At 34.5% G+C, this 19,574-nt stretch overlaps 1 protein-coding gene across 2 annotated transcripts; it reads left to right on the top strand.

The window, feature by feature from the left end:
• Positions 1-692: 692 nt before the first annotated feature.
• Positions 693-19,513, top strand: LOC121975245 (25S rRNA (cytosine-C(5))-methyltransferase NSUN5-like). Of its 2 annotated transcripts, none has more exons than XM_042526789.1 (13): positions 693-1,015; positions 2,397-2,455; positions 2,594-2,644; positions 3,016-3,151; positions 4,621-4,709; positions 7,066-7,164; positions 8,197-8,250; positions 8,736-8,880; positions 13,769-13,830; positions 14,022-14,109; positions 16,472-16,555; positions 18,717-18,869; positions 18,975-19,513. In XM_042526789.1, the coding sequence occupies exons 1-13, from the start codon at positions 778-780 to the stop codon at positions 19,202-19,204; spliced, it is 1,488 nt and encodes a 495-aa protein (XP_042382723.1). In that variant the 5' UTR covers positions 693-777; the 3' UTR covers positions 19,205-19,513. The 2 variants fall into 2 exon arrangements, with proteins under 2 accessions (XP_042382723.1, XP_042382722.1); XM_042526788.1 differs by having other exon boundaries at positions 694-1,015; positions 18,708-18,869.
• Positions 19,514-19,574: the final 61 nt, after the last annotated feature.

The following is a 19,574-nucleotide window of genomic DNA, read 5'->3' as shown; positions in this document are numbered from 1 at the left end:
AAGAAAATGTTAATTGAAGAAGAAGAAAAAGGAGGAGGTGTGGATGAGTTAGGACTAGGTTACCACGAATTGAAGAAAGCAAAAATGTAGAAGAAGAAGTTGATTACCTCAAAGAGTACTCAATGTAACTGCTCATTGCTCTTCGAGAAAACTAGGAGGAGGAAGACGAGGCTTGCTAGGAGGAGGAAGAGAACGGAAGGAGAAGACGCTTCGGCGCTTTTGAAGAAGTTAGGGCACGACACTAATTTCGCTGGGAGGAGGATTAGGACAGGGGAAGGAGAAGAGAAAACGACAAAGGAGGGAGATCTGAGAACTACAATGGAGATATGAGGACTGTGGCAGAGGGAGAAGAGAGAACGACAGGGGAGGGAGAAGTTGTTGCTTTGCGAGGGGGAAGAAAAAGTTGGGAAGCTGCTTCGCAAGGGGGAAGAGGCTCAGAGAGTTAGGGCATGTGAAAAAAACCGAACATTTTGATGCAGACTGCATTCGCGAAGCGGAGAGAGAGGGCTGAGGTGGAGTTGGTCACACGGACTGCCAATGGGGTCGTGAAAAGTTCTTGCGGTAATCTGTTGCAATGAGTATCATTCCTCTTTTATTAATTATATCTTTTGAGGGTTTTTTTTGCCGTTACGTAACTCATTTATATCTGAATTATAACGATTTGTGATACATATCGGTTTAATCGTAACGTGGGATCTTCCTCGGGTCATTATTTCAGGAACGAGGTGAAAAACTCGTCAGTGGCGGCGGTGGTAGGGCGCGCTGGCGGTGTGAACCATGGCGCATCCTACTTCCTCGAAGAAAGGAAATGTAGCCAGAAATCACCGTATTAGCAGCAGAAACGGGGCCGAGCGGTCGGCGTACTTCGCCAGGAGGGAGGCGGCGGGGGTATTGCGGCGGGTGATCCAGGACGACGCCGCCCGCCGCGCCACTGCTTCCATCAAATCCCTCGTTTACTCTCCCTCTGTACGCAATAAGAAAGCTACCTTCGCCCTTGTCTGCCAAACCCTCAAGTGTACGCCTCTCCGTGCTTTTCCTATTTTTTTTCCCTTCTGCACATTTGGAGAAGCGTTTTGTAGGTTTTCAGTGTTATGCGCTACAAATGTGTGACTAGTTACTTGGAAAAGGCTCACTGCTGAGCTGTAGGAATCAAATTGATCGCTCTCCTCTGATTAACTGGCGTGGGAAGGATAGATTCACTTAGACAAACTATTATTTTTCAAAATCTGAAAAGATTATACAATACGAATGACATTATAGTTGCTATGGGCTATTTATTTTGGAAGCACTAATCCATAGACTGGTAGATTATTTTTTGTTTTAGTATATTTTAATTGCTACTAGTGAAAAGATGAATTTGTTATATGTAAAATTTTTGCCCTCTCAAGCCTCAAGGTGATCTTATTATCGCTTCTTGTTTAGTATGTTGTAGTTTTTATAATTAATCTTCTTAATTTCATCATTTACTATATGGTCAAAAGCCTTCTATGCGTCTATGCGGCTTTAAGTGTTTTTTGTTTTGTTTTATTCTTTATCTTCACTGCTCTAGTTGGTGTTGAAAGAGGTGTCTTCAAGTTTTTCCATCAACTTACCTGCTGGAAGAGTAATATTATTTGTATCTACTTTCTGCTGATTAGTGATTATCATTCTTTCTTCATCTAAGTTAACACAAAGTACTAAAAAAAATCCTCTAAGGAAGTGTTTGACCAACATTCAGTTTATTTTCTAATCTTATAATTAGTCTTATCAGTTTACTATACTGTTCGTTGCATGGAATTATGCAAATGTAGAATATGTCCAACAGTATCTATATGGCACTCCATATATCAATTTCAACCTTAACTTTCTGAAGCAAGTGTGATATATGGTTGTCCATGTATAATTACGGCGTACAAAATTTAGCACAAGTCCGAATAACATTACTAAACCATTTTAGGATTTACTTTGTTTGCAGTACCATGAAATTTTGCTTAAAGTTTTTTTTTCCATTTGTTTGGCCTATCCTATCATATGTTTATTAATGGATTCACTTATTATTGTATCCTTCCTTTTAGTACCTCTTAAATTACATCATTGAATTTAAATTACCCTTCAACTTTAATAGTTTCTTGTTGCATTACATATCTCGAATTGCACTATAGCTCTATTTGGAATTGATTTTTTAATCAAGATACTAGCCATTCCAAAATTATGAATAATACTGATACATTTTAAGTAGTCTATCTTGCAAAAAGAAAAAAGTATTGCTAGTATATAATCATAAAGAAAATCCTTCTACACTTAAGCTAAATAATTATAATCTGAAACCTGTGTGTGCTAGTTTAAAACCTTTTGATGTGATTTGCATGTAGTGTGCATAACAAAATTCTGAAATCGTATTGATGCTTTGTTGACAGGTCTACCAGTTATTAAAGATGTTTTAGTTGCAACTCAAATTCTAAATAACAAGTGGAAGGTGATGGAAATGTACACATGACATTCTGTAACATATGCATTTATTCTACCTAGCTTTCACTATATTTTAAGTCAAAATTACATAAATTGCCTTATCAACCTTGCGATGCTGACTTTTTTTTTCCCTTTCCTCTAACAGAAGCAAGCAGAACTGGTATATGTGACTCTCTATGATATTCTGTTTGGCCAGGTCAGTGCTTTATATGCCGGGTTCTTTTAATACTTACTATGCATCATCATCATTAATTGGAATTTTTTTGTTGTTTCTATGATGAAGAAAATATCTTAGATAATTTTGAGTCTTTTTGCCTTAACATATTGAGCTGAACTGCCAACAAGTTAGATGCCTTAGGTTTTGTATTTTGTTGTTTCCTTGATGCAAATTGGTGATAGAATCATTTATTTGATATATTTTACCCAAGTTTCATGCTTTCCCATATTTCATACTTTTATTCTAATTGTTGTAACTTGATAACAAATCACTCTTAAAAATTAATGTTGACATACATACTATGATTTTTGTGTCTTTATATTTCATTCTTTTTATATGTTTTCTACCAGGAAATAGCAATGACTGGTGCAGTTGAGAAATTTCTTACCCTTCACAAAAATAAGCTAGAATATGCTTTGGCAAAGATTTGTGCAAAACGGAAAGTCAAGAAGATTGAAGATTTACTCCAAAATAATTGTGTTCCTGGTAATATTTTATTTTTGCTTCTTGTTTGTAAGTTAGTGAATGGATGGAAAGAAATGTGAATTCCTAATTTTTCTATCCTTCTTGCTATTTATTTGTCTGGATGGATTGGAGAGGAAGGAAACTGGTCAGATCAAGCCCCTACTTCATTTCCCCATGTTGCATCTTCTGAAATTGGTTGGAAAAACAGATGGACACATCCTTTTTTGTTTGCCAAAATGCCTTCTGGTTCTTCATTTCCATCCTTCATTCTCATTCCATTCTTTGCCATCTGCTGCCTCTCACCCGTTGCACCCTCACACATGTCGAGTTACTAACACTCTGGAGAAGAGCAAGAGCAAGAAGGGCCTTCTCTACTGCAGTCGCTCATGGTAGTCCTCTGCAAGTCATGTTAGTAGTTGGGTTATGAGGGGCATAGAAATGTTTGCTTTGGTAGAACATGAACTAGCGCATGCTATCAGGTTGAAGGGTGACAAAAGCAAGAGTCATGTACATGTAAATGTTGATAGGATGTTGATATCATCAAGAGTGTTGCAATACAAGGCCAGCATGCAGGTGTATTCGTCATTTTTGATCTTGATGACAAAGGCAATTTGCTCATCTAGCCAAGCCACAATGATGGTGATGTAGATTGAGGTGCCATTGGGGACTTTGAGGAACCCAGAAAACTTCAGCCACTAACAGCTAAGACAGTGGTCATGAATTCAATGAGCCTCTACCAGAATTTCACAATGAGGTCCTTCCTGTTCAAGATCGCTGCAGTCTGAGTTGTGGAGAACAGATCCAAGGCAAAGGGATGATTAGCGGCAGGCCAATTTGGTGATCAGTTTAGAATTAGTCAATACATTTTTTTTTTGTCACCTATGACCTTGTAATTTTTTTTGTGAAACATAGTCTTTGAATTATGTATTAAAAACTAATAATAATTTTCCATGGGCATGACAGCATTTCATTCTGCAATCTTTTTGTGTATATTCAAACTTTTACTTTCTTTACATATAGATGTGGATGCCTACAGAAAGGTCTTGCATCTATATAGCTATTTTTTTTTTATTAACTTTGCATATGTTCACTTTGTATAGTTTTGCAATGTAGTTTTGCAGACAATATTCTAGTTTTGCAATGTAGTGAAGTGTTTCTGAAGCTAGAGTTTTCTTTAGATGCGCAAGTCATTTTTCATGCCAAACACCTGAGACTATACTAATTGATATTTTCAAAGCCAGAAATTCCTAACTGGATTCTGAGTTCATAAGGATTGCTTAAATGTCTTAAGTGGTCAAAAGGCTGCAAGTCCTAATTTCTTTCATATCTTTTAAGTGGACTCTAATTCGTTTTGTGTTGGGCATATGTATTACACAATCCTAGTTTCTTTCATCTTTTTCAAGTTGACTCTAGTTCCTATTGTATAGTGTTTTTGAATTTTCATGCCTCATTTCCTTTTCTTTTTCTATTTGACATGTGTCTTATTGCAGTTGCTTGTAAACCAAGGTATATACGGATAAACACACTCAAAGTGGATGCAGAAGTTGTGATGCAAGAGTTAGGAAAAACAAATATAATGGTACTTCATTTCTAATCATCTTAAACTTAGCAAGTTATGGTTGAACATACCTTTCTTGTGATCTAATTTATGATTTATTCATCTTCTTGTATTTCAGCAGTCATTAATTGTGTTTTGTCAATATTTGAATTTCGCTCGTAATTATTATTTGACGCGACCCAAACATTTGACCTCAAATTTGATTCTAGATGTAATACACCGTGTACTCAACAAGATCTTGGTGTTGTCCAATTTGACCACCACGCCTCACAATTTTGATCCAAGTGGAATTTCACTCTTAGGTGAGAAATTTTCTGAAAGGTTAATTTTCTCCATACTTAACACATTTAACTAAGGATCTCTTATAGAGAACCCAACCAATTCCACCAAAAGACGCTTTGTTATTAAGGGTATACATTTAATCTATTAAGTTATTTCACACTTCTCATGTGTTGGTGTGTATTTTGGTTTGCTCCTGCCCATCTGGCCTAGAAGCCTGCTAGAATCATGCATTGTCTGAGCTCTTTTTCCTAGCTATTGCTCCGCTTCCTGTCCTTGTCAGACCAAATCGTACAGGCTCACTCACTTCTGTTGGTTCATCCTTGAATCACACACCTACTAGTTGGGTCATGGTTTTATACCAATATGTAGCACACATGTATTAGGCAACATTGAGGTATTACTGTTATCCATTTTGATACATCTCACATATCATTAGTCTTATGGTTTTGACCAAGGCAAGGAGCTTCCCAAAAGGTAACTCATACTTGAATTGCTCCACACCAAACATGTTTAATTATAGATTTATTAGGGAGAACCCTACCAATTCCAGCAAAAGATACCTCATTACTGAGAGTGCATATTTAATCAATTTAAGACATTTTATACTCATAGATCAATAACACTTTCGGTGCTTTAGTGTGAGTTTCAGTTCATTCTTAGGTCTTGTGTCCTCAAAGTCTGCCAGGAGTGGCACTGTAGCTGAGCTTTCTGCCCGGGCAATCATTCTCCACAGGTTGAGTAACAGCTACAAAGCCTCTAAAGAAGAAATTTACTAATTGAAAGTAACTTCATGAACTTTGCTAATGGCTTGCCAAACTTGCTTCAGAAATATTCTATTCCTGATTAATCAATTCTATTCTTAAGTTTGGAAGGACTAATCAATCGACTTAATGAATTCTCACATTTATGGGGATAAACCTCTATTAATTGAATGGCTAAATCCATATTTGTTGATAATTAATTTGATAATTGATTTTGGCTGGTCATGCGGGTGAATTGTATGGTTTAATCTTGAGAAGAATTTATGTGAATGTTCTGATTAGTAGGCTTACTATTTGAACTTTGTGGAACATCAATGAGAACCAAGTTACTGATGAAAGACTCATCACAAGTTAACTAGATCTTGTATTTTGTCAAGGTTATCACTGTTAGGTACAATATTAAGTCACAATAATTAGGTATGGCATTGAGTCACTAGACTGTTTGGTTACATTCCATGACCATGGATAATTGTTCCAAACACGGGGCACATAGAAATTAACTGATTTGGGTGCACATGTATAGGGATAATTTATGCATTACTAGTTTTAGAACTTTAACTCTTGTTGGTTATCATTGATCGTCACAATGGAAGGAGTTTCACTTGCATGACGAAAGCATGTAATTTTTTTCTTTGTCAGGTTGCCTTTTCCCTGCAATATTAGATTAAACAAAAATAATAACTTTGAACGAAATTCAGTTCTTATCTTCGTAGAAGTCACACAACATCAATCGAGGCTCTCATCATAGCATGAAAGCGCTAGCCGTTGTCTGAGATAAAGGGTGTTGTCATGGCAGTGACACGAAGATGGCGGTACTAAGGGGTTCTGTGCCAACTGCAAAGAGAGATGCTAGGGCTTTAGAATAAAAATGTAGAACACTTTCACTAATAATCATTTATCAGCAAAGTCAAACTTTGCTGCCTTATTATCACCTATATTCCATCATCATCCTGAATTAAAGACTGAAACATCCACTGGTTAAAGAATTACTGGATTGTAATTTTCTTTTACCTAAAGAAAGGATCAATTCACTGACATAAACTATAGCTGCTACTCTCTCTGATCTTAAGTGATTATTTGTTACTGGATTATGTCCTTTACCATATTTGGTGAATGACGATATCACTTGCAAATTCTTGTGAATGTTCTACTAAAAAAGAAACCTTATAGAAGGTAGTAAAGTTGTCTTTCTCTGGCTTTTCTACTGATTTTTAGTTGTTTGCACTCATCTTCACCTTTTTTGTTTAGCTTTCCTTCTTTTATTTTTTATATTATCATGCCCTTAGGTGCTTTTAACAAAAACAAACTCTCATGGTATTGATATATTGCCTTAGGTTTCAAGGGATGACATTATTCCAGAAGTTCTATCACTTGCATCCGGTATTGATTTGCATGATCATCCTTTAGTTTGTAATGGAAGCATCTTTTTACAGGTGGGCCCCTAAATCACAATTTTTGTTGCCAATTTACTTTTTTTTTTCCCGTTATTCTTTTGGTAGTATATGCACAACATCCTACTTTATGTTTGAAATAATGATTTTCTTGGATATGGAACCACAATTTAAAATGATTCAGAAGCAAACTAATATTATGAAAGGAATTGTAAGCATCACAGCTATCAACTAATATATATACACACATGTATACAGATATATATTGTTAATGATACAACTATGGAGAGTACAACAACGACGTGAGTCTCGAATCCCCTTTTATAGCATTAGCTACAATACATGAACTATACACAGAACGAGTAAAAGAACCAAATGAAGTACAGCTGCCATGAGAATGCTATTTTGGTAATATATGTGAACTTAAATATACTTCAAAGCTATCTTTTTGCCATTCATGGATGGACAGTAAGAAGGGTGTTCTCAGCATTTTGACTATCCAATAAAGGCCTGGGCCAGCATATGTGTGTTGCGCCTGTGTATCTGATGTGGAACACACAATATGAGGTGATATACCAACAGTGATATTATCAATTATTTGAATATTTAGCGACGATGAACAGGATAAAATTCATTTAAATATAAATGAGGATATACTAGAGGGTCAAGCTCAATGGTGTAAGAAGATTCATATAGCTGACTACACTTAGTGGCATAAACGCTTGATAATTGTTTCTTGTTGTATCGTTAGTTTAACCTGCAGTTACAGTTAGTAGAGTTACAACTTACAACAACCAACATGAAATGTATTTGTATTTTTGTTGCCACAAATGTGTCTATCACATATGATTAGATTTTTCTGGAATCTGTTGAACTAAGAGAAGAAATGAAATTGTTGTTTGAACTAATCCTATGTTAAAACCAGCTAGTGGACTTCAGTGTTGATGAGCTAAAAACGTTAGCTGTGATTGCTTCATTCTTTTTATATCTTCAATATTTCTTTCTCCATGTTTTCAGCGCCCTGCACGGGTAGTTAATTAGATTTATTCTTTTAGTTTTCTCACATTCTCTCAGGGAAAAGCAAGCTCGATGGTGGCAGTTGCTTTAAATCCTATACCAGGCTGGAAGGTATGATAATTTTACTAATCTAATGCAAATGTTTAATTTGAATTCTTAACTTGCATGACTCTCGATTGAATACCATATCAATTTCTAATTTTCTCTCTCCGTTTGTTTGGAAAAATGATTTACTGGATGTGATCAAAAGAAATGCTACATATTACATATTTATAGTAGTCATAATTCATAAAGTTATCTTGTTCACCTTGTATAATCAAATAAATTGTTCATCTATGTGTGTTTGTTTGTAAACTTAGCAATCTCTCATCATTGCTGATTCTTTTTGAAGTAAGATAGTAGATTGATATCCGTTGACCTGTTCTTCATGCCACTGTCCAATAAGTTCATATGAGATTGCTTCAATTGGAATGTGTCTATTGAATCAGTTTAGATTACAATATGACAAATAAGATATTACTTGACAATCTTTATATTGTCATTTTCTATTGTGAAATGATACTCTTATAAGGGTCAATCATGTTCTGCTTGTGAAGGTTCTTGATGCTTGTGCGGCTCCTGGAAACAAAACCGCCCATCTTGCAGCACTTATGAAAGGGCAGGGTAAAATCATAGCATGTGAGTTGAATGAGGACAGACTTAAAACTTTAGAAGAGACAATTAGACGATCCGGAGCTTCTAGTATCCTTTCGTTCATCTTCTTATCCATTTTTTATTCGAAATGCAATTTTACTTTTCCTTTATGTATTTATTTCCCAAGCATGATCGATCACTACATCCATCTTCTAGTGACATGGGAACTTTTTTAGTTATTTTCAAACTGCTACCAATATGTTAATTTAAGAAATCATTATTAATCTGATAAGTACTACTTATCATGGTGCTTGTGTTAATTCCCTGTTATCATTATATCAAAATTGTACTTATTAAATATTAATACATTATTAGTTAAAAAGGACAGCTCGGTGTACGAAACTCTCACCAATGCAGAGTCCCGGGGAAGAGGAGCCTTGGAAAAATTAATAATTTAATATACATGATCATTTTTGTTGGAAATTGTGTATTTCAGAATTACTATCTAAAAATGGAAACGATCTTGGGAAGGCATGCATTGAGATAAAATGCTTTTAGAATCTATTTACTAAACACCTTATTACTCCCAAAGTATTTGGAATGTGCTTATGAAAGTACTTTGGGAAATCATTTCTAAATCCAATTTACAAATTTGTTTGACGCGTACTTTTTAAATCGCCTTTAAAAAAACACTATTTTTCATATCCACCATGCTATCTTCCATTTAATCTCTGCTTCCCTATAATAGTTTTGAGAATGTAGTTACTCTTACATAGTGCTTTGAAGGCTAAACCTCAAGTACATTAGGAAAGCATTCACAAATTCACTGTTGTCTGTCAATATATCTTGTATTTGTATTTCTAATTTATTAGAGACCATTGCTTTTCAAAAGAATCATCTGTAGCTCAAGATATTTCAGCTTGAAGTTTTTTCCGTGTAGTAGTTTTTTTTTTTTAAATATGAATAGGAATTGTGATTTGCAGTAGTTGAGCATCTCAAGATATAGGAAACTCTTTATAATGTGGTGCAAACTGAAAGATGGATTGGAACTAGTGGGGGGCCAAGTGCATCTCCAACTCATGCAAAAAAAAAAAAGGGAAAATCAAATTCAAATCCCCAAGCATTCTAGATATAATTAGGAGCCTAAACCCTAAAAAGTTTAGGTGATGCGTGGACTTGGTAGAAATTGTGGGCAGCAGCAATGACTTGCAACCTAACTCAGAATAAATATCTAATCCCTGAATATTTTGCTAGACACTCGATACTCCAACATTCACTCTCAATGTTAATACCTTCATGATACCAACTTGGCAACATCCCAATTGTCCTTGTTAAAAGATTTTAACTAATCTACTACGGAGAAATGTTTTCTCTAAGGAACTCTAAATAGTCTCCTCTACCTTTATACATGTAAAATGACAAAAATGAACATTATAAATAAGTCATTTTCCCTTTACATATTTGCACATAAATTCATGGCCCATATAATACTCCACCTTGGGCATTGTAGACATCTATCTAATTACAAATATATGCAACTCTAGGCCCTCTTAACAATTTGGTCGAGAAGTCTAAGTGATTGTTAAAACTAGCAAAAGAGATGATCTCATTAGATTGAACTCTCTAATAAAATGACAATCAATCTTTATATACTTTATCCTCTCATTGAATACATTGAACACAAGATTCAACGCTATATGCATTGCAACTTGATTGCCACAGTAAAAAACTTCATTGGCTCTACAGGGCATATTCTATCTTGGTCATCCCATGCTTAACCTAATTAAACTTGCATGCTGATAAGTGATGGCCCTGTATTTCCCCTCAGCACTATTTCTAGCCACCATTATTTGCTTCTTATTCCTCTACTTCCTAAGAGAATGTAATAAGTAGGTATAGATTGTCTATTGTAGGAAAACTTGCCTCGATTTGCATTAGAGTACCCAATGACCTGAAGATGATCTTGATTATGAAATAATGATATATTTCCCAGGAGTACCTTCCAGCTAACTTAGAATCCTTGTAGCTGTCTCCTAATGATGATGGCATAGGCTCTCTGGAGGTTGTGTATTGGGTGATAAAATGCATAGGATATAAAGCAAGTAAATGGATGGGAGGTGAAATACTTACGAGTACCTTTTGAAAGACGATGAGAATGTACAAATTAAAGAGGGATCCGGGACAACAATTGGCAGTTGGAGAGTGGTAGAATCCTAGGGAGCTACTTGAGTGTCTCCAAGGCACATTCATTGGCTATACACCTGCAAGGGGTGCCCCAGATGATGGGTCAACAACAACAAAAGGATCAAGTGGTGAATCAAGCGAATATGATGGAAGGTCCTTAGGTTCAGGCGTCACATCTATAGAGAGGCATGATGGGGCAGGTAGAGGAAAATTTTCTTGAAGTGACTCATAAAAAAATATAGATGAAAAGAAAGGAGTAGGATAGATAAAGGTTTCACCCAAAAGGATAAAAATCTGAATAACAAAAGAAAAATAGATCTTGTCATGACAATACTAGGTGAACAAAGAAAGTGCATTTAAAGACTCGTGATAACTTATCACGACAATACTAGGTGAACAAAAAAGTTATTTAACAAATTGTAGAAAGAGAATAGCAAAGGCAATTTGCTTTCGAAGAGTGAAGGATGATATGCGGTTTAATGAGATAATATGCAGTGAGAATAATATCACCCAAAAAACAAAGGCTACATGCACTTGTACAAGTAAAGACGCAGAGCAACAAACACAGGATAGATGTGGTGCAGTGGATCATAGTCCTTGGTGGGATGAAAGAAGTAGTGAAGCAGATGGTTTCTCACTGTAAATGAACAACACGGATTGGGCGATAGAAAAAGAGAAGAGCACATGGATGAGGAGAATAGAAACAAATGACGAGACAGATTCCGGCTTCGGCTCCAATACCAATGTTACAGGGAAATGTTCCTCATAAGAACCTCTAGGTAGCCTCTATGTTTATATATGTATTATGACAAAAAATATTACAAATAGATCCTTACCACCTTTTACATATCTGCACATATACCATACATGCATGCCCGATACTATTTCCCGAGTTCAAGTAATATAGCTTACAACCTAAAGTCAGATACTTAATTTTTTTGAATAAATCTATACATTAACAAATCATTAGACGATGTATGTTTCATGCCAAAGACATCTACATGTTTCCGTGTTGAAAAATTGCAATCCTGGCTAATTATGTTTTATATGTTTAGTATTGTGAATGAATCATGCCAGTTGCCTTTGTTCATAAGAAGAGTTGTAACATTCTGCGAGCATTGTGAATTATGATTTTGCTCATAAGAAAATGGTACGGTAATATGTGATTTCATCTTGCATTATTCAATTGTTTTAACTCTTTGGCAAATTCAATTATCTAAGTGTGAACCTGGTTATTACTGATAACCAGAAGAATTCATATTGAACAATGTAGTGCTTATAGTGATGTTCCTATTACCCAACGCCGATATTAATTATGTAACCAAAAAGGTGATGAGCTAACAAATAATGGTTCCTTAATGACGTTTATTTTAATGTGTTTGAATACATAAACAACAGGGTTTAATCATCTGGCCATCCTCTTTTGTAACTTGACCATGTGCTTAAGATAGAGAAAAACAAGGTGATGACTGTACATTTAAGAAAAATAGAAAGAAATATTACAAGTCAAATGCAGAAGATCATGAATCTCTATCTATACAAGTATGGGTCACATGCTATAGAACAGGCAAAGGAGTTTATCTTCTGACCAATATGAAAGTAATATTTCGAGTGAAGTTAGAATGTGAATCAATTTATGAAAGATTGACACTTCAAAATTCATAATAAGAAATTACAAGCTTTCAAATGAAGTTGCTGAAAGATCAATGATTTCTTAGGAAGTGCTGCATATTCTGGACCAAAGGCTGCACCAAGTTAGATTTATGCAGCCGAGGAGCTATGTTTCTCAAATTCAGATACAGACTCTAATGGGTATGGATCTAGGTATTAGACATCACATTTTCTAAAAAAATATCTAAATGTGATCAATGGGGGTGGTAGTCTTGAAGTGTCGGGTGTCTGATAGACACCGGTATTGGAGGTTTTCATGAAAAATCCAAGTATTGGAGTCGACAAGAATGCTTGCTGATGCAAAAAATTACTGCTGTCTGCAACTGACTGCTGGTATTATCCAAAGTTCACCAATTCAGTCAGATTCCTTGTAATTTAAAGTTTTTTTTTTAAATAATTATAGTTTTGGAGGTGGGAAGTTACCTCATAAATCAAAATCAGTCAAATAGCACAAATAATGATATTGGCCATACTATTGATAAAGAGAATTTGACTAGACAATTAGTAAATTTTAAAGGTGTAAAGGAGATTGTTGCAGCTTTAGGGATGATTAAAAAAACAGCCTGCTGTAGTTGGCTCTTGTATATTTCCCCTCGATTCAGGTGGAAACATTTTAACAGAAACAGAGAGAATTGATTTTCTCCATGTTTCTTTCTCTTTCTCCATGTCTCTCCAAAGAAGTGGAGAGAAAGTTGGTCCCAGCTCAGCTTTCTCTCAACTACCTTTCTTCCCCCTTCCATCCATTGTTGGTAACATGGTGTAAATTTGAAATCATTCTTAGAGATTTTCCATAAAGTTGCGGTTATGTTTAACCTGATAGTGTAACAGTCGCTTGATTTTGTCAACATTTCAAACTTTATTATCATTTCTGCTTTTTGCAGAAATGGTAATAAAGATTGAAATGTTGACAAATCTTTATTACCATGGTACTAACATAAATTCATTAAATTAAGTGAACTTATTAATCTTCTGAATAAATTAGGACGTCAATTTCCCAAGTGGGGCTTAGTGCTCTTACATTTTACAGTTATTTGATCATTAGCATGTTATTCATGTTTTGCACATTTTTCTACTTTTTTATTTGTTTTTTTATTGTCAAGCCATAAGATAGCCAACAGTTTGTCCTCAACTCGATATAAAGATGTGGATGTCATGCATGGTGATTTTTTGGACATAAATACGACAGCTCCTCTCTTCAAAGAGGTATTTTTCTTAACATAAAACTGTTCTAGTGAACTTATATCAGGTGATCTGCAGTTTGGAATGTCAGGATTATTTTCTTTGGGGAAGCAAATTACAAATTTGTGATTGGTGTGTTTAAATAATAATGTTAATTATGTACCAATGGAATGCTTCGTTTATAGGAGTCTCTTATGTTTTTGATGGTTTGTCAGGTCCATGCCATTCTATTAGACCCATCATGTTCTGGATCTGGAATTTCAGCAGAAAGATTAGATCATCTTCTTCCATCTTATGAAAAAGGTAGATTCCAGTATTATCACGGGGAGTTTAAGTGCACTTGTTTTATTAAAATCTCATGTTTGTTTTTACAAGGGGAAAATTTTGATAAATCATTCAAGAAATTATAGAATGTATGCCTTCTTGATTCTGTATTTGTCTGTTTGTGTCTGCCTGCTAGGTTAGGGAGTATAATTGTTTCTTGTTTGTTTAATGAAGTTTATTGTTGCCACAAGGTCTCGTGGTTCTTGCTATCTCAACTCAGAACAACTTATAGTTTATTTCTTATTTATTTAATAAAGTATGATATTGTTATAAGTCTTTTCAGTTTTTTTGTTCTTACCGTGCGAACTTGGAAGGATTTGGTTTCAGTATAAATTGGGAGTCAAACAAATAGTAACAAAATTTTAGTCTTTTGATTATTGAAGCTATGATGTTTGCATGATTCTCCTCCTTATGGGTTTAATGTATAAAACATGTGCCCTTAAGGCAATACATGCATTCCACTATTGAAAAAGTTCTTTTAGTTTAAAACTCCACCTTGAGGCTTTATCATTCATTATCTTCTGTTGCTGGGTGTTTTCTATTAAAATTTCATTATTGTAGGAGGACAAAGGAATGTCTAATGTGGGCAGTGCATTTTTTATGACATTGGGAATTAGATCCAGTGAATGAAATATTGTTCCGGCAGCACGGACGGTTTTTACCGTTCTGCCGTGGAGGCGAAACTGGCACATCATGCGTGCGTGTCTTGACGTTTCTGCCGGAGTTGGAAGCATCGCGTGACAAAATTCATATTCTAATTTAAATAAATTAAACAATTCCTAAGGCGGTGTGATATTTGAAAGAGACTTTCATTAACCCTAATTAAATTATTCCAATAAAAAAAATATATATATATATATTTATTTTTAAAAAAATAATAAATTTTATTAAATAATATTCTGAAATTGTTTATATTGTTTTAAATTTTATTTAAAAATTCTTAAAAAATAAAAAAATTCTAAAAAAAATTAAAATTTTTTTTATAAAAATTCTAATAAATTAAATTTATATTCTGATGTTTTGTTTTAAATTATTTTATATTTTTTTACTATTTTAATGTTTAATTGATATTCTAATTTTTTCTTACTATTTTAAATATATTATTTAAATTATTAAATAAATAAATAATTAATTATTATATATAAAATAGTATTTTGTATTAATTTATATAATTATGATTATTTAATTCAAATTATTGATAGATCAATTTTTTAATTAAATATATTATTTAAATTATTAAATAAATAAATATTATATATAAATAGTATTTTGTATTAATTTATATAATTATGATTATTTAATTCGAATTATTGATAGATCAATTTTCTTTAAAAATTATATTTAATTATTTTTTCTAACAATATTAAGTTGTTTAATAATAGAGAACTTATATAAAATCAATATATAACTTATTTTTAAATTATAAACAATAAATATATTTATCTAATAATTATTATATATAAATAAAAAAATACTGAAACCGTATCGGCACGGTAGGATACGATACCGAAACCGTATCGTTCCGGTTTGGGACCGAAACCTCGGCACAGGTCGATATTTTAAACCTTGATTAGATCCATAACATACATGCAAGGAGAATCAACTATGCCAATGCTAATTGACATGTATATCATTAGAAAAATGGTAGTCAAGGAATTAAGTAGTTGCTACTGCTCAAGCAAGGAAAGCTGCAAAAGGTGGTGAGCATAGCAGAGGTACTTAGTGATGCAACATCCAGAGTGGAAATGGAAATAAGGTGAAAACTAAGAGAGCGTTTGGTTTGCGCATTTTCCATTTTCATTATTTGGAAAACGCACGTTTTCCCTTTTCTTAGAAAATGACTTAAAGATTCTCTACTTTTCTAGAAAATGCTATCTCATTTTCTAGAAAACAAATATAGAAAATGCAAACCAAACACTATTTTTCTGAAAATGCGCGTTTTCCAGAAAATGAGAATGGAAAATGCGCAAACCAAACGCGCTCTTAGAGTTTTACCGGATTGTTCATGTGCCCCCCAATTTATGAAAGCCAACAGTTCTGGAGAAAGAATATTTCTTCTTCATTTTAATTCCATTCAAATAGCAGAACTTCAAGGGTGGTTTATATGTGAAAATCCCACGTTTTTATCACTTGAAGGGTGGTTTATATGTGAAAATCCCATGTTTTTATCTTGAATTTTATGTGGCAGCAAGGAATGGGAACCAAGATTATCTTTTGTCCTCAGCATAACAAATTTACCATTCTGTAGGTCTTAAATGATTTATTTCTATTGTTTCATCTTTTCACAATAATTTAGAGTGATCGATGTATTATGTTTCTGGGCTATTTCTTTGTTGAATAGGCGAGGATGCTGATGCTTGCAAGAGTGACAGAGTAAAGAAGCTTGCTGCTTTTCAAACAAAAGCTCTTTTGCATGCACTCTCATGTAAGTTGCCCCAGTGAAACTTTCAAGCTGACATATTTTCTTTATTACATTCTAGCTTCCTAGTCCTTGATAATATATTACTAGAATACTATATTAATTTTCAGGTGCTTGTTTGTATTTTGATATATTTTAATAAGACACTGTAATTATTAGAGATGGAGGATGGGGAATAAGAAGAAAGAAGGCAACTATATACCTAGGGGCAAAGCGTAAAGTATCATTCCATGCCGGACTTTCTGTCCTCGGATGGACTGGAATGATTTCGGCACTATGTTGTGTGACATTTAAGCATATTTTGACATGCATTGAACCGTGCTTAGATGAATTTTGATAAAAAAAAAAATCACCTTTATTTTTTATAAAAATAAAATTGTACCAACTAAATGGTGAATTGAATTAAATTTTGTCATATTATGTTGTACAATCAACATATGTTAAAGAATGTATGGATTTGGATGAGTTTTGCTTATTTAGTCTTTTATCACTTAGAATTTTTTTTCTTAATAATTGAATTTAAAATAAGTTAATTCATTTTTTTCTTTAATGTGAGTCAACATGAATTCATATATATTTTGCACTTATAATTTTCATCCACACTTGACTTATTTACTTGTAAAAATAAAACTATAGAAATTAAATAATGAGAATTTTGGAAAAATAGGTATGAAATTCAATTTGATGCGTGTCATAACATGTCCAAATGTGTCAAGTGTCAACACAACACAATAGCCATTGGCGCAATCGACACAAAAGAGATTAAAGTGTTGATTAGTATTAGGAATGATATATATTGACCGTGTCATCTAAGCAGGGCCGGCCCTGGAGGAGGGCGGCACTGGGCGATGGCCCTGGGCCCATAATTTGAGAGGGCCCGACCGGAGCTGCAAAAGATGCACTAAAACTTGACGTCCTATGTTCTTCAAGCATGGCCGGAGCAGCATCGCCAGTAGGTTATACAGGCTCGCTATGGCATTGGCAAGCACGAAGTATCTGTGACGAAGCCAAATGTCAAAATGCTAAATTGTAATGGATCTCAAATATCGACGCTAGAGAAGGAAGCTTACACAAAGGCAGGTGTTTGCTGAAATGCCGCAGTGAAGGACTGGAGAATGGGGTTGGTCCCTACCACGACCACTGTGATTGTTTTTGTCTCCTTGTTGAATGCCATGAGCCCTGCAGCCGTGGAGGTGGCCACAAAAGCTGCCAACCTTAGTGATACGAGTAAGAGGGTGACCGTTTGATGCCACGGCCTGCTCTCCGTCTCAGTTTGCTTCCCGTTCTCGTCTGCCATTGCCGGAGAGGAAGAATCTGTGATCGTTACTACTAAGAAGAGATTAAGTGAAGGACGGGATGCAAATTAGTTTTTTCGCCCTGGGCCCCTGTGTCGAAGGACCGGGGCTGCATCTAAGTATGGTACGAGATTTCAAACTTTGGCATGCACACATAACAAAATATTATACTATATATGTTATCTGATGCGAGTAGCTAACGCAGGTTTGGATCTAGTTGTTCACAATCTTACTTATTTTAAATTTAACTTTTTATGTCTTTGCATATGAATGGGTGAGTTGGCTTTCAAGCTTAGTGTCACATAAAGGGTCTGTGTCTGATGTATGGAGGGAAAATGAAGTCTGATTATTAGAGGTTAGGTTCCATCTAGTTGAATGCTAATTCACAAATGATGTGAGGATTCAATTACTAATCATATTCATGTTGCGTAACTACACTTTAATTCTATTACTTATGCACACTAAGAATCATATGAATTAATCTATCAGACAGAATTATTTTTATTGAAGATAGATCATCTCATAGATTGATGATGGAGAGCACTGCTCTCATACACCATCAATGAACTGGCTTTACTAGTGAGAAATGACTTTTCTCCTAACAAATTTGGTGTCTATTTGCACATTTATTGTGTGCTTTCCTTTTGTTTAACTAGAATATAAGGTTATATGTTAAGAAAAAAAAACTTTAGCATGCCATTTATTTGAAAAGTAAAAAAAAAAGTAGACTAAAAAGAAAAAAGTAGATTTGTAAGCTTATCAACATTGCTGATGTAGTTCTTACTGGTTAAGACCACTGGTAGTTTCTTGTTCCAGAACCATATTCTTTCACATCGGTTGAGAGATGACTTTTTTTTTAATAGTTCCTGCAGTCGAAAGAGTTGTGTACAGCACATGCTCAGTTTACCAAACAGAGAATGAAGATGTGATTAAATCAGTCCTCCCTTTTGCAAAGTCGCTCAACTTTGAATTGGTGTCTCCTTTCCCACAGTGGCCTCATCGTGGTCTACCCGTCTTTGATGGTGGTGAGTATAGTGCAATACTCACAAGGTTTCTCATCTACTAGTTTCGCAAACTAATTCAAATTATGTTTTCCTCACAATACTAACCTTTCTTTTTCCTATTCTCAGCCGAGCACTTGTTAAGGACCAATCCAAAAGAAGACACAGAAGGATTCTTTATTGCATTATTTGTCAGGAAATCTGAGAAAATAAACAGAGGGAACAGGTCATCTTCGGCCAAGAAGCTTAAGAGACATAATAGATACATGCCTTATCCCTTTTGTAAACTATCAGCATTTTGGTTCCATAAACGATTGATGAGGCAAGGATCTAAGAAAAATGAAGCACTGAAATGGTAGTTAGACTACCGTGCTTAAATCCTGAAGGCCATCCTACTACAATATGTTCTTAGTGATCGTATTAACTTATTGCCCAGCTAGAATGGAGCCTTTTTTGCTCATCTAACTGAATTCGTTGTAAGATGAAGCTTGTTGCAGTGGCACAGAGTTCTTTTTCTCAAGCCTCTTTCAATTTTCATGTCTTCGGCATGTCTTGTATGCCTGTGGTAATTGCAGTTGTAGGGTGGATTTTTATTTTTTTAATAACAAGTGGCTATTTGATACTGTTGGATAAGTTTAGAGATTATTTTAGCATTTTATAGATTTAAATTTGATGTTTTAGATTGCAAAATAAATTTCATCACAAACTCCAGCAGCAGATTTTTTTTTT

Source organism: Zingiber officinale, chromosome 4B (assembly GCF_018446385.1).
Source record: "Zingiber officinale cultivar Zhangliang chromosome 4B, Zo_v1.1, whole genome shotgun sequence".
Taxonomy (NCBI): Eukaryota; Viridiplantae; Streptophyta; class Magnoliopsida; order Zingiberales; family Zingiberaceae; genus Zingiber; species Zingiber officinale.
Note: the sequence above shows the minus strand (reverse complement) of the source record. Positions and strands in the feature narration are given on the sequence as shown.

Excerpts from the sequence above, each read along its gene's own strand:
- LOC121975245 (XM_042526788.1), top strand. The coding sequence starts at position 778 with ATGGCGCATCCTACTTCCTCGAAGAAAGGAAATGTAGCCAGAAATCAC. Across the intron at positions 2,456-2,593 it reads TTCTAAATAACAAGTGGAAG|AAGCAAGCAGAACTGGTATA; the intron begins GTGATGGAAATG and ends TTCCTCTAACAG. Across the intron at positions 8,251-8,735 it reads ATCCTATACCAGGCTGGAAG|GTTCTTGATGCTTGTGCGGC; the intron begins GTATGATAATTT and ends CTGCTTGTGAAG.